Below are 27,798 nucleotides of genomic sequence, written 5' to 3'. Positions count from 1 at the left end.
TTGCTATCAGTAGCAGTGGAAAGTACATTCATAGTAAAAAATGCAATCTGTTTTATACCTCTGCTTACATGTAGGCTGTACACTTGACCCCGGTTACAAGTGTTGTGTTGTTTTTCTTGCACAGCTCATTATGTCTTTAAACTACCTTGACAACCAAAAGTCATATCTCTGATGAAGATGGTTATATCTTTAAGGGAACTGAAATAAGGCCCCGAAGACTAGTGTGTGTGCTGGTCACTGTGCGTCCCTGTATCAGATGTGTTTTTCTTCATCCACATTCTGTACTTCACATCTGTTTGTAGTCTGACTCCTGGTGGCCTCAAACCTTTGTGTAGCAGAGCCACGAGTGCAGGGCTTCCTGCAGCGCTCCTGACGTGGCGGGCAGTTGGTCCTGGTAAGCAAGGAAGAAATCACCCAGGTGATGGCAGCTGGGAGAGTTGTGTAAACGCTGCTCATGACTTCATGGAGAAGAGGTTCCTGCCTCCCTTTATTGAGAGAGCCCCCCTGACACGAGACTGGGAGCCTGCTCAGAGTACCCTGCAAGTCTCAGTCCAGCCTCCACCCAGTGCCGGCTGACCTCTCAGCCTCTGTACAAGGGAGCAGTAACAGCTCTACTCCGTCGGGTTGTGTGCAGACTGAATGAAATGGTGAGAACTCGGTAGATACGGGCTGTCCTCAGTGCTGTTAGGACTGCTGCAAACGTGACATTTCACACCTGCACGGCCATCTCATGTGAGCGAGACACGGAGCCTCCTACCTAGAACACATCTATCCTTGTGCTCTTCCTGTGGCCATTGCAAGTGCATTTGTGAAGTTGTGTTGGTTCGTATTGCTGGCCCGTTTCACTGTTTGTAGAAGTGTGAACTAATCCTGCCTTTGATCCTGTTGACAGGGCATTCAGTACCTGACCTCACTGGAAAGTCTCAATCTCTACTACAACAGCATCTCCTCCTTAGCAGAAGTGCTTCAGCTCCACTCCTTGACGGAACTCACGGATGTGGACTTCCGGCTGAACCCTGTGGTGAAAAATGAATCTGATTACCGCCTTTTTGTTGTGCACATGCTCCCGAAGCTCAGGCAGCTGGGTAAGCGCCACAGCTGTGCTCACATCCTTGCTCATGGGAGCACTCGTCGCTGTTTTGTGCTCTCTGCTCCTCTAGTTGAGTCCCTGTGTCTCATAGGAGGAGCACTGCTGGGGAGGAGGGCAGGGAGCTCTGGCCACAGACATCTGCCGAGGAAGGCCAGGAGCACAGGTATGGGCCAGGCTGCTCTGTCGCTTTCTGGCTGATTGGCTTGGACACCTTGCTGCACGAGTGTGTGCTGGCTTACCTCTCGTGCCCCTCCCCCTGCACTGGTGGACTGTAGGCTCTGGGAAGCCTGGCTGCTCTGCCGGGCCCCACCTGCCTGGGCCTGGGGATAGGGGTGGGCTGTGCGTATCAGTGACCAGCCCCCATTGCTACACTGATTAGTGTCAAGCCTACTTAGAATTTCAGTGTTTAATTTTAATTTTTAGATGTTTAGGAAGGGTAAGGACTGGTGTTCTTACTTGACTGTTTAGGTTATCAACACTTGAATTGGGCTCTTTTTCAGAAGCATTATAGTCCGTATGAGAAAATTTTGCCATCTTCAGTCTTAAATCGTTACTTTCCCTTTATTATAAAAGTTTTAAATTCAGAATCTTATAGTGTGGAGAAGGGACCTAAGAAAGAGGAGCAGAGGTAGAGGGAGAAGCAGGCTCCCTACTGAGCGGAGAGCCCAATGCGGGGCTTTATCCCACTACCCCAGGATGATAACCTGAGCCGAAGGCAGACACTTAACCAGCTGAGCCACCCAGGTGCCTCCAAAGCATTGACTTTTGATGTTGAGAACCATCTTAACCCTCAGATATTCTGAGGGAAGACCCAGGAGTGAGAACTGATTACAGGCCTTCTGGGGCCCCAGGCACACATGTGGGGACAGTTGAAACTTCAGATCTGAGGGTGCAAACCCTAGGCCCAAACACACGGCCACGACATCATCTCTTTAGCATGTTCAGGGTTCTTATCCACAGAGACATCTCAGATGTGCTCAGTGTGGTTCAAGAACCTCATGGGGCGCCCAGAGTGTGCATTAAAAGAGGGCAGTGCTGAGAAGGAAGTCCCCGTGTGTGAATTGCATGTGTATTTCTTTTTCCAGGGGGAGCAGGCTGCCCCAAAGTAGTATCTGAAGAGTAGCTTTCTGTGACCCTGCCAGCCCTCTTGCAATCCATACTTGGCATCTCTGGGAAACCAAGTGTAGCCACCATGGCCCAGCATTCCTTTCCTGGGTCAGCCCAGTGCTTATGGAGGACTCCTGTGGTAGTGCCAGCCCTGGGGGATAGAAGGTCCCTGAAAAGTGGTGGCAGTCCTGGTCATGTGCAGTTGGCTGCAGGGTGGGTGATGGGGGCACTTTCATTCCCGTGGGGAACGTGATATGCTTCAAGGGTGCTAGGAGGTGCCCCTGTGGGGCTTGGTCATTGGGGGCCTGTCACCTGCCTCATGATGGCATTTGCTAATTTCTCTGGCATTTTCTCCCTAGATGACCGTCCTGTGAGAGAGAGCGAGCGGAAAGCATCCCGGCTGCATTTTGCATCAGAGGAGTCACTCGCCTCAAAGCAGAGCTTCCCAGCTGTTTTCAGAGTTGGAAGGTATGAGCAGAAGTGGTATTTGAACATTGAGAGGAGCTGTTCAGACTTGCCTGTTGATAGAAGGTTTACCTAAAAGATACGCACTTCTCTGTGTGCTGATTGCCACTTGGAGGGGAGCCGTGCAGAAGAGGAAAAGGGATGCTCGGATGCCAGTGGGGGCTCTCCCCTTGTTGTCCATGTTCTCCGTAGTTATTTTTTGATACTAAAATGTTTATTAAAGTAACACATGTAAAATCAAATAGCGTGAGAGGCTTGTGATGAGAAATCACAGCCCTTTATCCCGCCCCTCAGCCCAGTCCTCAGAGGCAGCACCCCTCACTCCTGTAGTTGTCCCTGCCTGCAGATTCTGCTTGAGTCCCTTTCTCATCTCCAGACAATACAAACATCACCTTTAGTGGGTGTGAGCACTTTCAGCAGTAGCCCACTGCTGCCACAGGCCTTTCCTCCCCAACCCCAATAGTACAGTCTGTGGGATATGATCCTTCCTGTGTTCTCTGCTCAGTGTCCCGTGGCTGGTGCTGCCTATGTAGTTGGACTGTGGCAGTGGGGTCTTTTGCCTGCCTGTACCCCACTTCCATGCCACCTCCCAGCTCCTGTCAGCGGAATTGTTAGGTTTAACTGTGCACTGTGAAGGTTGATGGTATTTAAATGTGTTCTGAAACCATGAAGTGTATTCATGGTTTGCAGGTTGATTTTAAAGGGCAATGTTTACATTGCTTGAACTGTGCTAGGACTACATATTTTTGTACACCATTTTGATTTGTCTGAAGCCTTTACTGGTTTTCTTCTTGCATTATATGCCTTAGCTCATTTTTAAATTCCTCTAATGTAGGGGTTGACCAATTCTTTTTTAAAAAGGGCTGGAGAGTGAATATTTTTGGTTCTGTGGACCATATGATCTCTTTCTCAACTTTTGAACTCTGCCTTTGTAGTGTAAAAGCAACCATAGGTAATACTTAAACAAATGACCGTGTTCCAATAAAACTTTATTTATAAAAGTAGGCAGTGGGCTGGATTTGACCTGTGGCCATACTTTGCCAGTTTCTGTTCTGACGTCTCAGGATCAGTTCCTAACCCTTGGGAACCCTGTCCCCTCAGATCCCCTTTAGCTCCCCCTCCCCTTACTTCCCCATTTCAAACTAGTTTAATTACTGTGTAGACAGCCATTCCCAGTATCCTGTGCAATGCTCTGGATGTTTGTGGCCCCCCCAAATTCATATGTTGAACCCTAACTCCCTGGGTGATGGTGTTAGGAGGTGGGGCCTCTGGGAGGTGATTAAGTCATAAAGGTGGAGCCTCATGAATGGGCTTGGTGGCTCTTAGACAAACCCCACAGCGTTTCCTAGCCCCTTCCTCCATGTGAGATTATGAGTCAGGTAGTGTCAGACCTCTGACTTTGTTCTTCTCCTTCCATATTTTGTTGGCTATTCTGGGTCTTTTGCCTCTCTCTGTAAACTAAGTTTGTTGATATCTGTAAAATACCTTGCTGGGATTTTGACTGGGATTGCAATGAATCTTACAGATCGAGTTGGGAAGAACTGACACCTTGACAGTATTGAGTCTTTGTCTCTATGAGCATAGAATATCTGTCCGTTCATTTAGTTCTTCTTTGATTTCACTTATCGGAGGTTTGTACTTTTCCTCAAACAGATCTTGTACATGTGTTGTTAGATTATACCTAATATGTCATTTTTTGGATGCTAATGTAAATGGTACTGTCCTATTTAATTTCAAATGCCATACATTATTGGTATGTGGGAAGAGGCTGACTTTTGTATATTAACCTTGTATATTCGTTTCCTAGAGCTGATGTAACAAAGTACCAAGACTGGGTGGCTTAAAATAACAGAAACTTGTTGTCTCACAGTTGTTAAGGGTAGAAGTCTGAAATCAAGATGTTGGGGAGTTATTCTTTGTGGAGGCTGTGAGGGAGAATCCGTTCCATGACTCTTCTGGTGGTTTGCTGGAAATCTTCGGTGTTCTTGGCTTGCAGATGCATCCCACCAGTGCTCTGTCTTCATGTGGCTGTCTTCTTTCTCCCCGTGTCTTTTCACAGAATCTCTCCTTTTTCATGCTTGTTTCTGTATCCCAGTTTCCCCAAAAGATAGCAGTCAGGTTGGATTAGGGGCCCACCCTAATCTCATATTAACTTGATTATCTCTGTGAAGACCCCATTTCCAACTAAGATCATGTTCTGAGGTACAGGGTGTTGGGACTTCATATCTTTTGGGGAGGACACAATGTGACTCATAACTCCTTGTATTTTGCAGCCTTATTTTGCAGGAGGTTTTTTTGTTTTTCTTTTCCCTTGTCTTTGGGTTGGTTCTTGGGGATTTTCTACATAGACAATCATGTATCTGTGACAAAGACAACTTTATTTTTTCCTTCCCAGTCTGCATACCTTTTATTTCCTTTCCTTGTCATACTGAAGCTGGGACTTCCAGTATGACGTTTAGAAGAAGGCATGAGAGAGGACACATCAGCCTTGTCCTGATCTCAGCAAGGAAGCGGCTAGTTTCTCACCACTAAGTGGGATGTTAGCTACAGGTTTTCATAGATACTCTAGTTGAGGAGTTCCCCTCTGTTCCTAGTTTGCTGATAATCGTTACCATGAATAGATGTTGGATTTTGTCAAATGCCTTTTCTGTCCATTGATAGGAGCATATGAATTTTCTTCTTTAGTCTTTTGATTTGATGATTGTATTGATTGATTTTCAAATGTTGAACCAGCCTTGCATACCTGGAATAAATCCCACTTGGTTGTGGTGTATAATTATTTTTGTACATGGTTGGATACAATTTGCTAATATTTTGTTGAGGATTTTTGCATCTGTGTTCATGAGAGCTATTGGTCTATAGTTTTCTTGCATGTTAAAATAAGGCTGGCCACATAGAATGAGTTAGGAAGTATTCTCTCTGCTTCTATCTTCTGGAAGAGATTATAGAGAATTGGTATAATTTTTTTCTTTAAATGTTTGCTGGAATTCACCAGTGAACCCATCTGGACCTGGTATTTTAGAGGGTTATTAATTACTGATTCAATGTCTTTAATGTATATAAGTCTGTTCAGATTATCCATTTCTCCTTGTGTGAATTTTGATAGAATGTGTGTTTCCAGGAACTGGTCTGTTTCGTTAGATTATCAAATTTGTGAGCATAGTGTTTTTCATAGTATTTCTTTATTATCCTTTTAATGTTCATGGGATCTGTCATCACCATCCCTCTTTCACTTCTGATATTAGTAATATATGTCTTTTTTTTCTTAATTAACCTGGCATAGAGGTTTTTCCATTTTATTTTTAAAGAACTAGCTTTTGGTTTTGTTGATTTTTCTCTGTTGATTTCCTGTTTTCGTTTCATTGATTGTTGCTCTAATTTTTATTATTTATTTTCTTCTGCTTACTTTGAATTTAATTTGCTCTTCTTTTTCTAATTTCCTAAGGTGGAAGCTTGGATTATTGATTGTAGATATTACTTTTTCCTAATACACGCATTCAGTGCTATGAATTACATTCTAAGTAGTGATTTCACCGCATCCCACAAATGTTGATAAGGTGTGTTTTCATTTTCATTTAATTCAAAATATTTTTAAATTTCTCTAGAGATTTCTTTGACTCATGCCATGTGTTATCTAGGAATTTGCTCTTTAATCTCCAAGTATTTGGGATTTTGCAGTTCTCTTACTGATTACTAGTTTAATTCCACTGTGGTCTGAGAGCAGATATTCTATGAATTCTCTTTTAAGTTTGTTAGGATGTGTTTTATGGCTCACAGTGTGACTTGTAAGCTCAAGAAGATGTGTAATCTGCTTTTGTTGGATGAAGTGGTCTACAGATATCAGTACATCCATTTGATGATGCTGTTGAGTTCAACTGTGTTCTTACTGATTTTCTGGCAGCTGGGTCTGTCCATTTCTGGTACAGAGGTGCTGAGTCTCCAGTGCACTCACCTGTTCTCCTTGTAGTTCTGTCAGTTTTTGCCTCATGTGTTCTGGTGCCCTGCTGTCAAGTGCATACAGGTTAAAGATGTTACTGTCTTCTTGGAGAATTGATCCCCTATCTTTATGTAATGCCTCTCTTATTCCTGATAACTTTCCTTGCTTTGAAGTCTGCTCCATCTGAAATTAATGTAGCTATTCCTGCTCTCTTTTGCATAGTGTCAGCATGATATATATTTTTTTTAATCTTTACTTATTTTTTTTTTAAAGATTTTCTTTATTTATTTGACAGAGAGCATGAGAGAGAGAGCACAAGCAGGGGGAACAGCAGAGGGAGAGGAAGAAGCAGACTCCCCACTGAGCAGGGAACCCGATGTGGGGCTTGATCTCAGGACCTCAAGACCATGACCTGAGTGGAAGGCAGCCACTTAACTGGCTGAGCCACCCAGGTGCCCCTGACCCTTTACTTTTTATCCATTATATGTCTTTATATTTAAAATGGGTTTCTTGTAGACAACATGTAGTTGGATCTTGTTTTTTGATCCAAGTTGAATCTCTTTTAATTGGAATGTTTAGCCCACTGATGTTTAAAATGGTTATTGATAGGGTTGGATTTTTTTCTACCATGTTCATTTCTGTTTTCTTTGTTCCCTATTCTTGTCTTCTGCTCTGTTTCTTCCTTCTGTGGTTCTAAATGAGCGTGTTACACCATTCCATTTTCTCTCCTTTGTTAGCATATGTTATATTTTTATCTTTTTTAATGGTTGTCCTAGAGTATGAAGTAGACCTTTACAACTAATCTAAATCCACTCTCAAATACCATTGCACCACCTCACGAGTAGTGGCAATACCTCATACTAACAAAACATTCGTAATTCCACCCTCCTGTGCCTTGTATTACCGGTGCTTCATTCATTTCATTGATGCTTAAGTTATAATCATGCAGGTAATATGTGGGTACCCATAATCAAATACATTGTTGCTGTCATCTGTTAGGTCAGTTAAGAATAAGATAAAATAAAAATTTTTATTTTATTCCTTCTCCAATGCTCTTCCTTTCTATATAGATCTGAGTTTCTGACCTATATCATTGTTCTCTCTAAAGAACTTCTTTTAACATTTCTTACAAGGCAGGTCTACTGGCAACACATTCTAATTTCTGTTTATTTGAGAAGGTCTTTATTTCTCCTTCACTTTTTTTTTTTTAAGATTTTACTTATTTATTTGACAGAATGAGAGAGCGAGCACAAGTGGGGGAGCAGCAGAGGGAGAGGGAGAAGCAGACTACCCGTCCCCGTCCCCCCCCCCCCCGGACAGGGAGCCCAATGCAGTGCTCAATCCCAGGACCCTGGGATCATGACCTGAGCCAAAGGCAGACGCTTAACCTACTGAGCCACCTGGGCGCCCTCTCCACTTCTGAAGGATAATCTTGCAGGATACCAAATTCTAGGGTGGTAGTTTTTTCTCTCAGCAATTTAAATACTTTCCTCTTGTGTTGCTTACATGGTTTCTGAGGGGGAGTTGGATGTAATTCCTGTATTTGTTCCTCTACACATAAAGTATTTTTTCCCTTTGGCTTATTTCAGATTTCTTTTCTTTTTCTTTGGTTTTCTGCGGTTTGATTATGAAATTCCTTGATGTAAATTTTGGGTGTTTATTCTGCCAGTGTTCTCTGAGCTTCCTGGATCTGTGATTTGGTGTCTGACAATGAGGAAATTTTCAGACTTTAAATATTTTTTATGTTTCTTTTTCTCTTTCTGATGTTCTCATTAAGCATGTGTTATACCTTGTGGTTGTCCCTCAATTCTTGGGTATTCTACTGTGGGTTTTTTCAGTCTTTTTCTCTGTTTTTCAGTTTTGGAGAATTGTATTGAGCTATCCTTGGGCTCAGAGATTCTTCCTTCAGCTGTGTCCAGGCTATTGATGAGCCCATCAGAGACTTTCTTCATTTCTCTTAACAGTGCATTTGATCCCTAGCATTTCTTTTTGAGTCTTTCTTAGAATTTCCATCTCTCTGCTTAAATTTCCCATGTGTTCTTATATGTTGTTGCTTTTTCATCAGATCTGTTGGCATTATTACTTAGAGTTGTTTTAAGTCCTAGTCTGATAATGCTAGCATTTCTGCCGTATCTGGGTTCTAATCCTTGCTCTTCTTTTTCAAGATTGTTTGGCCATTTGGAGTCCCTTGAGATGCATTTTAGGATGTGTTTTTCTATTTCTGCAAAAGATGTCATTGAGATTTTGATAGGTATTGCACTGATTCTGTAGGTTGCTTTAGGGAGTACTGACACTTTAATAGTGTTAAGTCTTCTGGTCCCTGAAGATGGGATGTGTTTCTATTTATTTATTTCTGTTTATTTTGTTTACTTGTCCTTAACAGTCTCAAGACTGAACTGTCACAGAGTTTAGAACTCAGAGAGCCCACTCATAACTTGGTGCAGCCTCATGATCCAGAGGTGACTTGGAGACCCATGAGACAGAAACGTGTCAGGTGTCAGGTTTCTGTGGGCAGACCTAGAAAGAGAACCCAAGTCCCCTTCCCTCTTCGGTGAGTTGGAAAACTCTCAGAAGTAGAAAATGGTGAGTAGTATCCATTTCTCAGAGTATGATCAGATATCGTAAAACCAACACTCATAGTATGTGATTGAGTATTATCTTGAAGAGATTTGAGGGGCACCTGGGTGGCTCAGTCGTCAAGCATCTGCCTTCGGCTCAGGTCATGATCCCAGGCTCCTGGGATCGAGCCCCGCATCGGGCTCCCTGCTCCGCGGGAAGCCTGCTTCTCCCTCTCCCCCTGCGTGTGTTCCCTCTCTCGCTGTCTCTCTCTCTCTCTGTCAAATAAATAAATAAAATCTTTTAAAAAAAGAAAGATTTTGTAAGCTGCCTGTGTTGGAAATGAACTTTATGTGTGTGTGTTCACCTTCCTATGGAGGGTCGCCATTGGGAGGGATGTTGTATTGTAAAACACCTCATATTCAATCAGTATGGAGAGATTTTCACTTAATGTAAAGATAGAAACTTGGAACACCATGTCCTTTAACTTTCTTGACACCCGTCACATTGTGGATATGCTAGGAAGAGAACTGGCTAGGGGATGTCAGAACAGGAGCTTTCTGGAACTTTCATTCTTGAATGGACCCTACTGGGGTTTCGGACCCTACTGGGGTTTCGTACCCTGTTCAGATGGCATGGTGACATCACATGACCTTCTTTTCATCAGCACTTGTCCTGGGGATGTCCTGCATTGACTTCTTTAGTAGAGGCACTGGGAGCCATTTTCTGCCATGCACCACCTTCTCCTCCCTGGAGACCGCGTGGCCGTGCCGGCAGGGCCCTCGTCTTCCTTCACAGGGTCTGCGTGTGCTGGCGCGGGGTGCTGGCTTAAGCGACAGCACTGAGTTTGCTTTTCCTTGCAGACCGTGCCACTCTAGGGCCCTGTGCACTGACCCCTCGGCCAAGAAGTGCTTGGTCATGGATGCAGATGACGAGGCGGTCCTGAACCTCATTGCTGAGTGCGAGTGGGACTTGAGCAACCCTCCTGGGAGCACAAGTTCCAGCCAGAGGGAGCGAGAGGCCGACCTCCACGGTTCCCAAGGTAGGCTGCTGCTCCGCCACGAAGGCCCAGTGGGCCCAGCCTGTGCTGGGGTGCTGGTAATCTCTGGCCTCCTGACACACAGCGCTTTCCAGAAAACTCACCTTTACCTACAGAATCCTCGTGACGTCTCTGTGAAATTGTAAATACTAGTAGTTTGGATTACAGAATTGTGACAGATAGTGTTAGCATAATTGAGTATATAGTTCTGCACGGTTTGTTCAAGCCTGCCAGGTTTGAACTTTAGACTGGATGAGGACGTTGGGAAGTCTTTGCAGCGTGTGGATTTCTTCACGGGCTTTGCTCAGGGCCTCTGTGTTCCACCAGGACTTGTGTATGTGCTATAGCTCCGTTTCTTCTTCTGTTTTGAGTTTCTGAGAAACTTTCCTGAAGAAAACAACAGGTTGAGGCATAAATTTGGGCTGAAATCCCAGTATTCACCTGCTGGCACAAGGACATCTGTCCTGTGGGTGTCCTCGCCAGCTCAGTGTGGTCTGTCTTTTCAGGTCTGGCTCCTCTGGGAGCGTGGTAGGAGTTGCTCCTGGTTCTCATGCACACTTCCCTGAGGACCTATGATGAGACATTTCTGTTCAAGTCTGTTCCCCTCCTATTTTTCTCTCCTTGGTATTGGGTCACAAGAGCTCTTTCTCTGCGGTTTTCTTCACACAAGCTCTTTCTCAGATGTAAATGCTGCAGACTCTCCCGTTCTCTGGCTTGCCTTTTGTGTGCCTCACAGTGCTTCGAACAGCAGAGCCTCTTGATGAAGTCCCAAGTCGTCAGTTCTACTCTTTATATGGTCTGTGCTTTCTGGTGTTCTTTTTGTTTACAAGAAGTCTTTGCCCCACGCTTGTGAAGAGGCGGTGGCACATCTGTTACTTGAGTCTCCCCCTGGTTCCGGGTGGTGCTCTGTCGGCCGCCATGTCTGTGTGTTGGCACCGTGCTGTCCTTACCCTGCAGCCGCGCAGTTGGTGCTAAGCCCAGCGGGGTTGGGCCTGTGCGTGGCTGGTGTGAATCCGCTGCATAGTCACCTTTGTCTTATTTAATCATGTCCTTGATAGCTGTCATACACTATCAGAAGGTTAAGATGGAATTTCTGATGAAATAAAACTTTTTAAAATGTTTTTTAATAAACTAGAATCCAGACATCTGTTGAGTCCTCAGTCAGTACAGCACCAGTGTGGGGATTCCATAAAGAAGAGCCATGAGAAGAGGAAAGGCAGCTCTCGAGGGTGTGGTCCAGAAAAGAGGCTTCAGAACCAGTACTGTGGGGAGCTGCCCCCACAGTGTGGACAGCATGTGCACTTTACCCCACACCCAGGTAAGCAGTCTCACGCTTACAATCCCTTACAATCTCTTATAATCCTTTGTAATTCCCAAATTCTAGGTTTTTACTCACTTCTCTTTGTTGTACGTGATTTTGTCAAGAATACAGTAATTGGTTGATTCATTTGTTAAGGTTATTAGCTCAGTTTTATCACTTTTGGGTGGATTTTCCGTGTGTGTGTGCGCACATATGCATGCACGCGCTTGGGCACACACATGCATGCATGCACACCTTTTTAAATGCCAGTACTGCTCACTGAGACCAAAGAACTTGGTCTGTTGAGGGCTGTGTTCTGCCCTCCCTTACAGATTCCACAGACATTGAGGACTCGGCCCTTTCTCAGAAGTCAAGTTTGTCAGCACAAAAGGTGTTAAATCCATTGCCTGCTCCTGAAAAGTACAGGAAGCGAAGAATGCCTGGCGGGAGATTCCAGGCACCTGCAGACCAGGAGTGTCTGAGACGCCTGGAGAGGCCCAACGTATCCTCGAGCCCCGAGGAGACTCTGAGCAGGCAGAGTGGCTCGGAGGGCAGGAGTGAAAGGACCTTGTCTCGCTCCGAGGTATCGGAGCCTGCGGAGGAGGGGCCCCACAGCAGGAGTGGCACTGGAGAGGTGAGTGGGAGAGCCGAGCAGGACTGGATGGTGAGGCAGGGGGCTGCTGAGTGCTGCTGAGCTCCCTCTCCCACCTCTGTGCTCACCGGTCCCCAGCTGGAGAAGCTTCTACACGGGTTTCTCCCCAGCACTTGCTACCTCTTGGTTTGTCGGAAGTGTGCTCCCGGGCTCCACGCCCCTTCCTGCCACGCTCTGTGCTTTGAGGCCAGAGTGTAGGCACAGGCTAGGGGGCAGTTGTTTTGTGCTTGTCTCGGAGGTGGAACCCATCATCTTGACCAGGGAGCCATCAAGGATCCTGTTGTGAGGGTGTCCTGCACATGCATCCTGTGGTTTTCCAAAGGCCTCGTCTTGGGTAGGGACTGAGAGTCCTCCCACTCTCTGAGTGACCCAGAGCCACGTGGGTGATGACTCTCTTGTCTTTGTCATTGGCTTTGTTGGAGGTGGAGGCACAGAGTGGTGGGAATTGGGGCAGACCTCGGGTGGGCACAGGCAGAGCAGGCTGTGGTAAGGGGCCCCGCCGCATCGCTGGTTTGGCAGACATGAGGCGCTGGCCTCCCATGTGGTTGGTTAGGGGAGTGATTTCGCTTCCTGTGGTCGGTCCTGAGTTACAAACAGGGAGAAAAATTAGGACAGCTGTCACTTAACTGATAAGCTCTGGCCACGGGACCAATTGTTACAGGGGTCATGGTCTGGCCTCCTGGCTGGTTGCTGTGGGTCGTGGGTCAGAAGGCTGCTCTTATAGAGGGTCTGGTCATTGTCTGTTTGTATGGTCAGTCTCACTGTCTGGACTGAGAGAAAGAAGAAAAGTGAGGAACGTGCCTGGGCCTCTCCTGTGCCCTGGAGGCCTGGCTTCCCTCACCAAGGATGCACATTGCTGGGTGCAGAGCCTCTCCCGGAGAACTCGTACCCTCGCTGTGGGGCTGGGACTTGGCGGGAGGGGCTGCTGCCTCAGCGTGGGGCTGTGGCCTCATGGCGATCATCCTCTCGCAGTGGGCACTGCCCTTTGCTCCTCGGGGGGGAGACAGAAGCTCGAGCGAGTGCACTGAGGACCCTGGCTCCATCACCTGTGCCTGAAGACAAGTGTCCAGAAATAGCTTCTGATGGAGGTGTTGGTGCCAGGTGCTCACTCGGATGCTCTCAGCCTTAGCTTGTTGGGGCAAGCATCCAGGCCTTAGTGTTTTCATACTGCCCCGCGCACACTGTGACCTTGGGCAGAGTGGTGCTCGCTTGCTGGGCCTGCTCCTGGGGAGCCTGGGGTGGGCGGTGGTGGTAGGAGGTGAGGAGCTGTCCCCGCTGAGGTGGCTTCACCTGCCTTGCGTCATTTCAGGGTCTCTGGCTCTTCAGAAGTTCCTTAGTAGAAAAGCCCTCTGGAGGTTAGCTAACTGCAGAGCACTAGGCAGGGCTCTCCCCAGCCTTCTGCTTGGAGCTGCTTCCTGGGGACCTGGGACTAGCCCATGTCCCAGCTCTGGTGATCGGCCCGGAGACAGATGTGAGCTTCTGCGCCCTCCCTCGCCACATCCCCAGACACTTGGAAAGTGGGCAGGAAAGCAGAGGCCATCCTCCTTTCTTTGATAATTTTTTAAAACTGGTAATTTCTAAAAGGGAAAGAGAATGACGTTGATGTGCATGTTGACATAGCACTGGTGTGGCAGGCCCTGGGTAGAGCCCTGCATTGGTCTTGCCTGGCAGCCCTTTTGCCCACATCGTCCTGGCCTGACCACCATTTGGTCCATTGTGTGACTTCATTACATTCAAGGCTTTCTGGGTACCAGTGACCATTCAGGCCAAGACTGGCTCTGATGGGTCTCCAGTCTCCAGGAGTCCCTGTGGACTGATTCAGGAGGACCCAGAACAGGCCATTGTGGGAGGTGCCACAGCCTTAGAGTTTAAACTGTGATGTGGGTTTCATGACTGTCCCACTTGGTGTGATGCCTTCTAGTGCATCCTTCAGCTGTTCCCCCGGGTACAGGGATGTCACCCGTCCTTGTGCCACCCCTGCAGCCTTGTGAAATCTGGATGGACAAGGGCATCAGCATGATGCATGGAGGGTGCCACATAGGCCTGTGTCAGAGACTCCGCATCAGGCAGTGACTCCCGGTCTCTGCATCACCGCTTGTCTCCACTGCAGGTAGCTCCCACACTGTACTCGGCTGTGTCGCCTGTGAGGAAGGCTGCGCTGGAGGTGGCACTTCTGGAGGCGCTCCTTGACCTGGTGGACCGGTACTGGAGCGGCTGCAAGTCCCTGCATGGCAATGAGGTGTTCTGGGGTGAGTCAGGAAGGATGGCCACTTAGACCCGCACTCGGGCCACTCTCCAGGCAGCATTCTGTTTGCACGTGCTGTTCTGCTGCTGAGTTCTTTGTGGGCCCCGCACTTCTCTGGCTCCGCCCCGTTGGCTGTCACTGTCCCCACTGCACTGCATGGAGCATCCTGGTGGCCTTCTGCAAAGCAGCTGGTGGCTTCATGGGGTGTGAGACAGGAGGCGCGTCATGCAGGCCTGTGGCTGTTGGTTTTCCCACCTGCTGGCACTCTGGGGTTATGGAGATGCCTGGTCACCTGGTTTTGGTGGAGATGCTGTTCACAGATGTTTGATTCCTGTTGCTCTGTTTTATGGGAAGGTTTGGAAAGATGGAAGAGCTGCCGCGATCTCCTTCACACCCTCTGAACATGTGATCGTGTCCAGGGCCCTGGATTTGCTGGAGTTTTCATTGGGAATGAGGCCCAAGAGGGTGGTCCCTCCCCAGGGAGGATGTGGCTTTGCTTCTGCCCGAGCCTGGGTGCAGGAGCACACCACGTACCCTTCCAGGGTTCAGCCTTCAGTGTCCCAGTGGGAGCAGGAGCTCGCTGGTCCTTCCTTCCTGCAGACCGTGGGCCCTGCTCAGAGCTGAGCTGTATGCTCAGTATTGTGGCCCTGCAGCTGTAGCCCCTGGATCCTGATCCCGGAAATCTTAGCCTCCTGCTCCCAGTTGCGGAGCTACCAGACTGCGTTTGGGGTCCAGGCCAAGAGCAGGAGCTGGCAGTGCCGTGGAAGAGAGCATGGCCGGCCACTGGGTCATCCAGCCAAACTGTCCCGTCATGGCCTTCTCTTCAGAGACACCTTTGCTCTAGAATAAAACTGTTTCCCTGTCTGTCCACCTCCTATTCTTGATTGGATGGATGTACAGAAACCTGAGTGAGGTGATTTCAGTGGGGTGCCTGTCCCTCCGCCAGTCTCCGTGCTGGTCAGTGTTTTTGAGGCATGTAGTTTGTGTGCAAAACGTATGAACACATCTTGTTTATACTTCATCCTTTTAACATAAATGCCATAATAATATTTGGTTTTGACTCCTAGCTCAGGCAAGACACATTTTGTCCTCTGTGCAAGAATTTACTACAACTCAGGATAGTTCAACAAGTGTGAGTGAAGAAATTAGCTACCTTACTCTGGAAAATAAGTCTCTGCAGAAGCACCTCGCTGAACAGCGGCAGGAGTACCGTGTGAAGATGAGTGAGGCGGTGTCGGAACTCAGCGACATGCGGAAGGAGATGGTGAGCGTGCCTTTGCCTTACCTCTGTTGGTGCACACATGGGGTAGGGGCGTGGTTTTGACTTCACAGAGGAGGGGAGTGCTGCTGTCTCTTCTGTGAGAGGCTGAGTGGGGGAGAGAGCACAGATGAAGTTGGGCTTGAGATGGACTTTTTGTGGCCCCGGTGCTCGCTGGCCCAGGCTGCCTAGCCCACTGCTGAGAGAGGCTTCCATTGGCTAGGTGATCCTGGGGTCCCTGCTGCTGTCCTGCCTGCACCAGCCACAGAGGCCCATGATGTGCTGTTGGCCCGGAGGGACTTCCTCCACCAGGTGGTGCCCAAGGGCAGCCAGAGCCAGCACAGCTTGGACCCAGCCCCTGAGCCAAGACTCCTGGCTGGGCAAGGCTGTCCTCCTTCCTAACCTCACGATAAAACCATTACATGTAAATGCCTATGTTAAAAAACAGAACCTCAAGCAGCCTAATTTTACACCCCAGGGAACTAGAAAAAGAAGAGCCCGCTAAACCCAAAGTTAGCAGGAGGTAGGAAGGAAGTTGTAAACATCAGAGCAGACATAAATCAAATAGAGAATTAGAAAAATAATGGAAAAAAAGAAACCCCAAACTGAGTTGGGTTTTTGAAAAAAATATACAAAATCCACAAGCCCTTAGTTAGACTAAAAAAAAGAGAAGACTCAAAATCACAAATGAAAGAGGAGACATTGCAGTGAATGCCTCAGAAATGAAAAGGATCATAAGGGAGTGTTATGAATGCTTATAAGTGAGCACACTGGACAACCTTGAAGAAATGGGTAAATTCCTAGAAGCATACATCCTGCCAAGACCATATCAAGAAGAAATAAAGGGCAACCTGGGTGGCTCAGTTGGTTAAGTGTCTGACTCTTGATTTCGGCTCAGGTCATGATCTCAGGGTCATGAGATCAAGCCCCATGTTGGGCTCCATTCTGGGCATGGAGTCTGCTTGGGATTCTCCCTCTCCCTCTGCTCCTTCCCACTCTTCATGTGTGTGCACCCTCCCACTTTCTTTCTCTCTCTCTCTCTCTCTCAAATAAAGCCTGAACAGAACAATAACAAATAAGGAAATTGAGCAATAATCAAAAACCTCCCAACAAAGAAAAGCCCAGAACCAGGTGGCTCTATGGCTTAATGCTACTGCACATTCAAGGAAGATTTAATACTCCTAAACTCTTCCAGAAAACAGAAGTAGAGGGAACACTTCCATACCATTTATGAAGCCGGCATCACCCTGATAGCAAAAAAGCAAAACACCACAAGAAAACTAGAGGCTCATATCTCTGGTGAACATAATTTAAAAATTCACAATAAAATACTAGGAAATCAAATTTAAGAACACATCCAAAAAAGTATACACTATCACCAAGTGGGATTTCCCCCTGGAATGCAAGGTCAGTTCAACAAATGCTGATTAAGGCACCACAGAAACAGACTGAAAGATCAAACCCACACAATCATCTCAATAGATGGAGAAAAGCATTTGACAAAACTCAACACTCTATCCATCATAAAAAGTCAACAAAATAGGTAAATAAGAAAGTTTCCTCAACACCCAAAAGGCCACTTAGGACAAGGCCACAGCCGACATGTGATCGGTGGAAGAAAACCAAACCTTGCTTTCTGAGCTAAGAGCCACTACCGGACACAGACAGGCACTCCTGTGAGGTCTGCTCAGCACAGCACTGGGAATGGTAGCAAGAGCGCACAGGAGAAGGAGACATCCAGATTGGAAAGGAAGAAATAAGATCATCTGTTTGCAGAGGACAGGGTTGCATGTGTACAACAATCTTAAAGACTCACAACAGCAACAATAACAAAAACGCGTTAGAACTAATACATTCAGAGGAGTTGCAGGACACAAATCAACATAATAGAAATCAGTTGTGTTTTTTTACACCAACAGTTTATCTGAAGAGGAAACAATCCCATTTATGATAGCATCAAAAAGAATAAAATCCTTAGTAATACGTTTAACTAAAGAGGTTAAAGATTTGAACACTGAGAACTATAAGAAAATCAAAGACATGAATGGAAGGGTGTCCCATGTTCATGGATTGGAAAATTAATGGTGTTCAAAGGCCACGCTCCTGAAGGTAATCTGCAGATTCAGTGCGACCCCTGTAAAGATTCCAATGGCATTTTTCACAGAAATTTAAAAAAATTGTAAAATTTATATAACTATTTTTCTTAAAATTTGTATTCTCTCATTTCTAGTTTCACGGAAGATCCCCAATAGCCAAACCTGTCTTGAAAAAAAAAAGTTGGAGGCATCACACTCCCTGATTTCAAATTCTATTATGAAGGAAGCTATAATAATCAAAACAGTATGGTATTGACATAAAAACAGATACATAGATCAATGGAACAGAATAGAGACCCCAGAAATAACCCCATACATAAATGGTCATTCTGTCCCAAGAATGCACAATGAGGAAAGGACAGTCTCTTCGATAAAGGTGCTGGGAAGACTGGACCCTTAATGCCATACATAGAAGTCAACTCAAAATGGATTCAAGATTTTTGAATGTTAAGACTTGAAACTATAGAACTTCTAGGAAAAAAACAGAAAATCCTCCTTGATAGAGTCTTGGTGATGATTTTTTTAATTTGACACCAAAAGTGCAGGTAACAAAAGCAAAAATGTTTTAACAAGTGGGACGACATCAAACTAAGAAGCTTCTGCACAGCAATGGAAGCCGCCACCTAAATGAAAAGGCAGCCTGTGGGTTGGGAGAAAGTGGTTGCCAGGGGCGGGGAGGTGTTGGTAAGGGGGCCACACCATGGCTGTGGAGGACGGACTGGGTCCAGGACCATAGCTGCTCATGCTGTAGTGGGTCTGCAAGTTTGCTGTGAAAGTAGCTTTGTTCTCCACACCAAGAGAAAACGTTCGCTCTGTGCGAGGAGGGACATTCATCCGCTTGACTGGGCTGAGTTCACGGTGTCTGCACGCCGCCGGGCGCTCGCCTCGACCATAACGGCTTTCCTTCACGGCGTCTGTCATGCCTTCAGCCAGTGGACGTTTTGTTTACCTTGCTAATCATCATGGCTGAGTTTGTGTGGGATCTGTTCAGGGGCTCCTCTTTTAAAAAGTCAGTACTGACCGCTTGTGTCCCATGGGCTGGGACATCGCGTTCGGCTTGGTCTGAGCAAGTCATGTAAGGCTTGGGGTGTGTGTGCGTGTGTGAGTGTGTGCGTCATTGCTGCCCAGCACGTTACCCCGGAGTGCAGCCCCTTCACCAGCAGCACGTATACCCACAGCTTGTGTAGGTCGGGAGTCCCAGTGCAGCTGAGCTGTGCATCTGACTCAGGGTCTTGCTGTCATGTTGCCGAGGGGGCCATGGTCCCCTTTGGAGGCTTGATGGAGGTGGGCACACAGGCAGCCGTGGCTCTGCGCACGTGGGCCTCTCTTTAGGCTGCCAGCTGTTGGTCAAAGCCAGAGAGTGCCCGAGTAGAAGGCCGTCCTTCGTTACCTGCTCTTGAGAGGGACGTGTCATCGCTTGTGCATGGTATGTTGGTTAGGATCCAGTCAGCAGGCCCACCCACGTGAGGGGAGGACACCACATGATGGCAGGAGCACCCTTGGGCCATCTTGGGAGCTGCCTGCCCCAACCTCTCTATCGGCTGTGTTATTCGTAAGGTGGGAATGTGAGTAGCCACAGGATTGTTGCAAGATGGATCTCTGGACCATCTGAGATTGTATTTTATGAGAACCTGCCATCTTAGAGATGCCTGACAAAGCTTTACTTTTACAGAAAAAGACGAAAAATAAAAATAATGAAATGATATTGGCAGCCTCCTCTGGTCTTAAGATACACCATAGACATGCATGCACATAAGTGGTGGGTATATCTGGGAAGAAGTGGAGCCCCGTGAGCCTGCACTGTAATCACTGTGCAGAACGTCATTTTTGTGGGACGGTGTTGACCCCGTGGGACACAGCATGGCCTGTTAACCATGAAAACAGAGGACCACGGCTTTGGGGTTTGATGCCGACGTGTGGGTTACCCCCTGTTCCCCTACGCTGCTGAGTTTGGGACCAGTGGAATCCAGGCAGACAGGCCCTAGGTGTCTCTGAGTGATGCAGTCTGACATGGAAGACATGCACAGAGGTGTGGCTCCTTCGCCTCTGACGACGGGCTGACTGACCCTGTCCTACAGGCCCTGCCTGGACGAGTGATCCAGAACCCTTGGGCTGCCCCAGAGCCCTGCTCAGTACCCTTCTGAGATCCACCCCAGTGACGCCGTCAGGAGCTACTTCTCATGGAAGGTGTCCCTTGTTTCTGAAGGGTCCGTTGCTGATCCTGCTTTCCTCCCCGTTGTGAAGACATCAGTTCTGCGGTCGTGTCTCCTCAGGTCCTGATGCCCAGGAAACTGGCCTCAGTGGAGGCCTTGCTCCCAAACCTTTCCAGCGTGGCTCCCAGCAGCGGTGCTGTGCACGTTGGAGCGTGATCGGTCCACTGCTCCTGCTCCAGCCTCCGCTGAGACCTTCATCAGGACCAGGGCCCAGCCCCTGCCGTCTCGGAACTCACCACGTTTTGGGGAGACAAACGTGAGGCTCAGCTCACCATGCAGCAGTTTCTGTGCTGCCTAGAGTGTGTGTGCACACAGAGGGGCCGGTGCACTGGGTGGGCTGTCAGCAGGGAGAATGAGCTAGCAGTTTCTTGAAAGCAAGGGCCCCTGTCACCTTGAGACTGAGACGCTCACTCTCCTAGTGGGGGTGCGCCTGCTGGTTTCTGTGCAGGCAGGGAGGCCCCCTGCTCTGGGCAGCAGGTGGCTTTGATGGCCCAGGTGCCACCAGCTTTCACAGTGGTCTCCATGCCCTTCCCTCCTCTTCAGTGTTCATGGCGTGCTGGGCTTTGCCGCCATCTTGGAGGGTGGGAAAGGAGCCTACTCTGCAGCTCCCGCCTGTGATGGGGATGGCAGGTACGAGCCCATGCGCTTGCACACCGAGGACAAGAACAGGATGGGGCTCCTGCAGGGAGGTGCCTGCCTCGGGGAGCACAAAGCCCTGGGATCTGCCTGTGCTTTTGCCCAAGAAGTGAGCCTAGAAGGACCACGTGGGGCTGGCATGCTGCCCGGCTCTTGTTCTTGCTCCTTGAGAAGGGATGGGCAGCCAGGCTGTGGTGACCACGGGGCCTTCCTGGAGGAGGCAGGGCTCCAGCAGCCAGCACATCTCCCTCACCAGGGACACTGGGCACACAGTGTGCCCCCATGTGACCTGTGCCGCCCCTCTGTCAGGACACTGTGCTACTCAGCTGGGGGCAACTGTGATTTCTCTTGTTCACGTTGTGATTTCTCAGTTACGATACATAAAGGAGAATGATGTCTGGTGATCTCGAGAGATTTCACTTAATTTTGTATATACGTTTTACCGAATTTGACTCATCCGTTTTAAGTGTGTTCTGTGTCCGTAGGATGACTTGAGGCAACATTTAGACAAATCTTTGGAGGAGAACAGTAGCTTAAAGGCTCTTTTGTTCAGCATGAGAAAAGAAGCAAAACATGCGGACACTGCAGCTACGTTAAATGTGCAGATCACTGGTGAGTTTATAGTTAAGTTATTTGGTGAAATGTGAGCGTTCAAACCCTTGTTTGTGGACTTCATTTTAAGTTATAGGACTCAGAAGCCAAGTCTAGTACACGCTGTAAAGGGCTGTGAGGTCTTGTGGCTCATGAGAGCCGCTCCCACAGGCTCCTAGCAGAGGTTCCCCAGAGCATCTGGGGCCGGCCGTGCTGGCAGTGGCCCAGCGGACATGGGGAGCGTGCAGATGGCCACACCTCTGCTGCCTCGGCTGTCCGGAGCAAGCCAGTGCTTTGTCTCTGTGGTCACTGTTTCTCCCAGGTCCAGCTCACTTTCATCTCCCTCTCTTCACTGTGTTTACTTCTGTTTTGACGTTTTTACCAAGATGCACATGGTATCTCAGATTCCAGGGTTTTGAGTGAGGAGCTGGTGGTGTGTGTCTTCTGTGAGCTTCGTCTGGGTGTGAACTGCAAGGTCCCTTGGAGGCTTTAACTTCCCTGAGGACTGGCCCGCTGAGTGTTGTGTGGGTCTTACCTCCCAGGGGTCTGAAAACTGTTCATCAAGGGCCTCAGAGCAGGTCTCTCCACGTACTCCCGGTGGGCTTGGCCGGGGGAACACAGCCACAGACGAGACTGTCGCCCTGGTCGCTTGTCTTCGTGACACGACCTGCTCAGGTCTCTTCCGTTGTGTTTATTGGGTGGTTTTTTTGAGCACTGAGTTCTTGGTAGTCTTTTCTTTAACTTCATGTAAAAAACTTTTCCCCTTTTCACCTGCGTTTTGAGATGTCATCATCCTCTTCACTTGCTTTTGGGCTCCTTCTTGCTCAGCCTTCATTTCCCATGAAGCTTTCCTGTGCCGCGAGCTCGGGCCTGAGTTCGGCCACCTCCTCTCTGACATTCTGAGTTCTGACTTGTTCCTCCATTTCTTGTGTCATTTCTTTTTGGTCTTTAGCTCATTCTGAAATATTTGGTCCTGGTTTTGATGTCCTGGGTGTGGCTTCTATTATCCGAGGGCAGCAACTTTGTGTGGGGTCTGCCTTCAGCACTCCTGTGCTGTTCACCTGCACTTGGAGTTCGCCCTCCGCATTTCCAGGGGCGGGTCAGGCAGCACTCCGAACTTCCCACCCAGGCCCTGTTCACTGCCCTGCTTCTCTCTGGTGTCCTGTCCTGCCCGAGCTGGGCCCTCACAAATGGGCCTCTGTAGTACAACCCTCTTCTGGGGGCGGGGGCTGGACGGGTCAGCCTCAAGGGGCCAGGGTTGCTGCAGTCCCTTCAGACCACCCAGGGACCCCCTGGTCTGACCTCATGGAGGAGCCTAAGCCTCTCTTGTGTCAGCCGTGGGTCCTTAGTTGCCCAGCAGGGGCTTCCTGTGAACATGGGGGACACCTAGTGGCTGCCCGGCTGCTGACCACTGCTTCCCTCCCACAGAGGTGGCCACCATGCAGGGCTTGTGGCTCTCTCGTGTCTGGGTCTCGAGGCTGCTGCACCCCTAGGGGCTGTAATGTTGTCTGCGGGGCTCTGGTTTTGTCATCTAGTCACTCTTGCTGTTGGACTTGGGGGGTGGGCTCTGGGGGACGCCAAAACCATGCCATCACTGCCCTCTTCCCAGAATCCCCTTCGCCAGCCCTGCAGTGACGGCGTAGGGGGTACAGATGCTGAGTGGTGTGCCTTCAGCGTAGTGCTTTTAGGGCCCTCTGCCTCTGCCCTTGGAGCCTTCTGTCAGTGTCCTTGCCGACCCTCCGCCCACACCTCCCCCTCTGGCTCTCCTGTTGTCTCTCGTTGTGTAGTTTTATGTGGATTTATTTGGGTCCTGGTTTTGGGTTTCAGAGCCAATAAATGATATATTTCTTTCCCTGTTGAGTTGGAAACCCAGAGACAGGAGTCGTGTGGATGGAATCCAGACACGCTGTGTCACTGATGGACATGGGACCAGAGGACACAGCAGAGATATGTCTCGTCGCTTGTCCCCAAAGCTGCAGGCCCTCCCCTCGGGCAGAGCCCACTGCCTGGTGGAAGAGAGGCATTGAAGGCCCTTCCCTGCCAGCAGCAGGTCCAGTGAGTGGCAGGAGCCTCTGGCTGGCGCCACACGCACCTCTGTCCCTACTCTGTGCCCTCCATGCGGAGACTTGTTCCTCAGGTATCTGGAGGGCGGAGGCCCGAGGCTGTCTTTGAGTGGCTTACACAAATGACGTTTTCCAAACTCTGTTGTTTTTCTCGTATCCCTGATCCAGCTTAAACTCTTGAACTGTGGTAGTTTTTAAAACCTGTGGGTGAATTTCACTCGATGTTACGGTTTTTCTCTTTCAGGACTTCAAACAAGTGTGAAGAGGCTCTCTGGTGAGATTGTGGAATTAAAGCAGCATCTGGAGCACTATGACAAGATCCAGGATCTCACCCAGATGCTGCAGGAGAGCCACAGGTGCCTGCTCAGGAGGCGTGGGTGGAGGCAGGGCCGGCCCTGGTCGCAGCATGGGGCACAGAGGAGCCCTGGTGGTGTCGCGGCAGGTGGGGTTCTGGGCCGCGTGTGTCTCTGCACTGGGGACTTGGAACTTCCCTGAGCTTCCCTTTCTTAAGGAAAAGCAAGTCCCTTCTTGCTGCAGTATTCTGTGAGGTGTGACCCGAGGGTGTGACCATGAGGTGTGGCCGGGAGAGGTGAGGGGCACATGAGAGATGGTGAGACCGTGAGGGCAGTTGGCAGACGGCCGAGTTGGACAAGCGCCGATTCCTTCCTAAGGTGCTTGTCGCGGTAGAAGTGGCCGACAACACCACGAGACCAAGACTCTGAATTACACTGTCGCCACGTCAGCATCAGTAAGGGGCCCCTTTACATTTGACCAGGAGCTAGAAACACGCCAGACGGGGATTGTCTCTGGAGTTAGAACGTGGTTTGCTGGCTTTCCAGACTAGGACGGTTTTCTGACAAAGAGGCGTGGCTGGAGTGGCAGGGCGGCTGAGGGCCCGGGCCAGACGGCAGGAGCCAATGGGAGGCAGGAGGGTGCTGGCTGTGGGGACCGGGCCTGGCCAGGTGAGGGAGGACGCTGCTGGACAGGAGGCAGCAGGCTGGACTTGGGAGGGGCTCAGGTGTCGCCCTCCTGTGCTCTCCCCCAGCGCCCTGGTCAGCACCAACGAGCATCTCCTGCAGAAGCTGAACCAGGTGCGGGCGCAGCACAGGGCCGAGGTGGAGCAGCTACACTGGAGCTACAAGGTGCTCAAGAAGACGCTGGCCCTGTTCCCGCACAGCAGCGCCAGCCTCGGCGGCTGCTAGTCCCAGTCCCACCAGTGCCCGTACACCCACACCCGGCCTCCAGGTGCTGTGGCTGGCGCATCTGTATTTGTTTTGCCAAGCCTAGTAAAATGTGGGAATTCTTTTCTACCTACTGTGTTTGTTGGCAAGAGCTGGGTCTTCTGTTCATAACTATCTGAAGTGTTTTGAAATGTATTCAGGGCCTGTTGCTCGGTTTTCTAAAACGTCCTAAGAAAGACAGGATCGGTCTGTCTCTGAGTCTGGGGGTAAGGATGTGCAGGGTGTAGTATTTGCAAAGAGCGGGCAACCAGGATTATGATTGCTTCGGACTCCAGCACGCTGCTCGTGTTTCCCGAAATACGACAGATTGTACCCAAAAAAAGGATTAATCTAAGCCCTTCACATGTTTTGAGACAAGAAACACTGATATATTTTGAGACCAACATTATTAATTTTTCATAAAATACCTTGAGATAAAGAAAATGCAGTATTTTTTCCCCTGATGTAAAAGAGAATGGTGTCTGATCACTAAGTGATTTTCTGTGCACTCACTCCTTGTTTAATAAACTAATAGATTGTTTTAAAAAGTGGCTTTTTATAAGTTATAACTGAGTTTTTCTCATTGAGTTCTTTTATAAAACAAGCCATGCACCAAGTGAGTAGGGACAAATGTGTTCCTAGACTGAATAACAGTAACACTTAGAGTTTGGGGAAACATTACAAATAGTGCTTCATGATACTAACACCCCGCAGAGAGTATCTGTATCCACTCCCCCCACCCCGCCAGTGCTCTCTTGCTTGCAGGGCATTTCTGAAAATCAGAGCATAACAGGGCAAAATATTAGATTTTTAGTTTGGAAGCTTCATATCTTATGCAAATACTTGCTTTCTTTGGTAAAGCAAAGTAATTTTTTAAAACAGTACTTAGTTGATTTAGGAAGAAGAGCAGGCAGGCCTTAGAAGTACATGCTCGGTGGCGGCAGCGCGTGCGTCAGGCTCTCCGGCTGGGGCTCAGGGATCCCTGCCTGTCCCTCGGGAGGTGGCTTCCCCAGTCCCCTCCCTGTCTGGTTGTCGCTATGTCCTTCAGCGCTGGCTTCTGTAACTCAGTAGGAAAACATGGCACACCAAATGTGCTTTGTGTGTGCTTTTCATTGTCAGATCATTTTTTTATTTATTTAAAAGATTTTAGCATTAATCCATTTTAAGCTTATTAAAAAGGATCACCATGCTGTTACCTTATGTTTCTCTTGCTTGGGTTTCATTGAGCTTCTTAGACCTGGGAGTTTATCATTTTCATCAGATATGGAGAAGTTTTGGCCACCATTTCTCCAAAATTGTTAGTTGACCCGGCCTCCCTCCCGGGACTCCCAAGTGACACTCAACCAGACCACTTGTGGGGTCCCCACACATCCCCAAACTCGGGTCTTTCCCCCATCTTTTGTTCCTGGCTTCAGTTGGGGTTGTTTCTACTGCCCTGATCTGTAGTTAGGCCTGTATGTGTAGTGTATTTCTAATTTCAGAAATTACGTATGTTTTTAGTTCTAAAATTGCGTTTGGTTCTCTCTTAACTTTCTATGTCCCGTTATATTCACGTCTCAACGTAACTCCTGAGCCATGTTCTTCCTGCCCTCACTGCAGGTGACCTCGGATTGCCCCCGCAGTGGTTACGCTGACACTCCGTGCCACGAGAAGGGTGTTAGTGTCTGTTGGACTGTGTTTTCAGCACCTTCGTGTCCTTGTTCTCGGGGGTGTGTGTGATCTGTAGCGCTTTTGTACATGGCCTTTCCCAGGTGAGAGCAGCTCCTCCTGTTGCTAATCTAAGATGTTTTTATCGTGAATGGATGAATTTTATCGGACACTTTTTTTCTGCAGCCATTAGGATGACTGGGTGATTTTTCTCCTTTATTCTCTTGGTGTGGTTAATTACTGTAATTGCAAATGTAAAAAGAACCTTACACGTCTGGGTTAAGCACAACGTAGTAATGATGAGTTTTCCCTTGCAAACCTACTGTTGGATTTGATTAACATTTTGTGTAGGATTTTATGTTGTGGGTCTCTGGGTCTCCACTTCCTCATTTGTAGAGGGAAGACATAGTAGTGCCTGCGCCCAGGGTGTTGTGAGGAGTCCAGGATGATTGTCAGGTCCGAGGACCGGCCTGGCACAGTGCGGCTCTAGGCCCTAGCAGCAGTAACTAGTTCTGCCTCCCTGCGGACTTCCCTTTCTGCTGCCATCTCCCCCGGGTCTGAGCCACTACACTGTCCCCAGGAGAAGAGTTCGGTTGTGCATCCTTCCCTGCTGTCTAGGAGAATCTCGGACAGGTTGTAATTCTCTTTTCCCTGAGTGTTTAGTGGAACTTGCTGAGGAAGTCAGCTGTGCCTGGAATCTTCTTTGTGGGAGATCCTTGACCATTGGTTCGATTTGATTTATGATTAAAGGGTGCAGCAGAGCCTGTTCTCCCAGAGCACCCACCCGCTCCCTCTATTGGCCAGCACCCTGCCCCCCAAACTGGTCTGGGGCCATGTGACTCATCTGAGTGGGACAGAGAAGAGCTGCCAGGCCACTGGGGGGGCCTCCCTCCCCTCGGTGGCCTTGCCGGCGGCGTCACAAACCAGCAGGTCTGTGTCTATCCTGTTGGAGGAGATCCCTCCTTGACCCTGGCCAGACTCCCATCTGAGTAAGAAGTAAATCTCACTGTGTCCAGCCACTGAGGTTTTTGGGGGTTTTCTACTTAGTAGTCACTCACCTAAGTCATAGGACAGTGGAGGCTTTCCATTTCTTCTTGAGTTTTCATAAGATCTCTATCTCTAGGATTTTGTTCATATTGCCTAACTTTCGAATTTTTGGTATAACAGTCTTTCCATGGCATTTTAATGGCTTCAGCATTTGGGACTGTGTCCTTGTGGCAGAGGTGCGGGGCAGTCATCCCTTAGGCAAGACCTTGCCATTCAAGGGAAAGGGATGCAGGCGACAGACGGCTCTGCCTTAGCTCTTGAGCCAGGGACACTCCAGGGCGGCCCCAGCCGGTGACAGCCCAGGTGGGCCAGGAGGGCCCCTGCAGGGTTCCTGTGGCGCGGGCGAGGCCCGCTGTGCGCCCCGCTCCAGCACCCTTCCCACTTCCCAGAGGCTGCCTGCCCCCTGGCCGCTGTCCCTGCTGCTCGTTCTCGTGCCCTCGCTTCCTTTCCTGCACTGCAGCTTCTGTCCCTCTGCATCTTCAGCTGAAATTATGGACACATTTGGCCTTAAAACATCGCTTTTTTTTTTCACCATGCTCACCTCCATGGATCTGGAAGCCATGCGCTCTTTCTGGTGCATTATCACAGCGTGCGGGTGCCCGTCGGGTCAGGACCTCTGCTCTCCCCCAGTGGTGT

The 27,798-nt window shown here is 48.8% G+C and overlaps 1 protein-coding gene across 7 annotated transcripts in view; it reads left to right on the top strand.

The window, feature by feature from the left end:
- CEP72 (centrosomal protein 72) overlaps window positions 1–25,016 on the top strand; it is a 30,394-nt gene extending 5,378 nt beyond the window's left edge. For 3 of the 7 annotated variants that reach the window (XM_028089987.2, XM_088023546.1, XM_088023545.1), the window contains 11 exons: window positions 893–1,085; window positions 1,182–1,253; window positions 2,557–2,665; window positions 10,019–10,197; window positions 11,330–11,512; window positions 11,827–12,128; window positions 14,257–14,395; window positions 15,459–15,655; window positions 21,080–21,206; window positions 23,493–23,604; window positions 24,294–25,016. In XM_028089987.2, coding sequence (XP_027945788.2) covers window positions 893–1,085; window positions 1,182–1,253; window positions 2,557–2,665; window positions 10,019–10,197; window positions 11,330–11,512; window positions 11,827–12,128; window positions 14,257–14,395; window positions 15,459–15,655; window positions 21,080–21,206; window positions 23,493–23,604; window positions 24,294–24,450 — 1,770 coding nt within the window. In that variant the 3' untranslated portion in view covers window positions 24,451–25,016. The other 4 variants (XM_088023544.1, XR_003607135.2, XM_028089990.2 and 1 more) reach the window with 4 other exon arrangements.
- The last annotated feature ends 2,782 nt before the right edge of the window (window positions 25,017–27,798 follow it).

The sequence above is a fragment of the Eumetopias jubatus genome, unplaced genomic scaffold, assembly GCF_037043125.1.
Source record: "Eumetopias jubatus isolate StellerSeaLion01/CBP00866 unplaced genomic scaffold, mEumJub1_p1.0 scaffold_5, whole genome shotgun sequence".
Classification (NCBI taxonomy): domain Eukaryota; kingdom Metazoa; phylum Chordata; class Mammalia; order Carnivora; family Otariidae; genus Eumetopias; species Eumetopias jubatus.
Note: the sequence above shows the minus strand (reverse complement) of the source record. Positions and strands in the feature narration are given on the sequence as shown.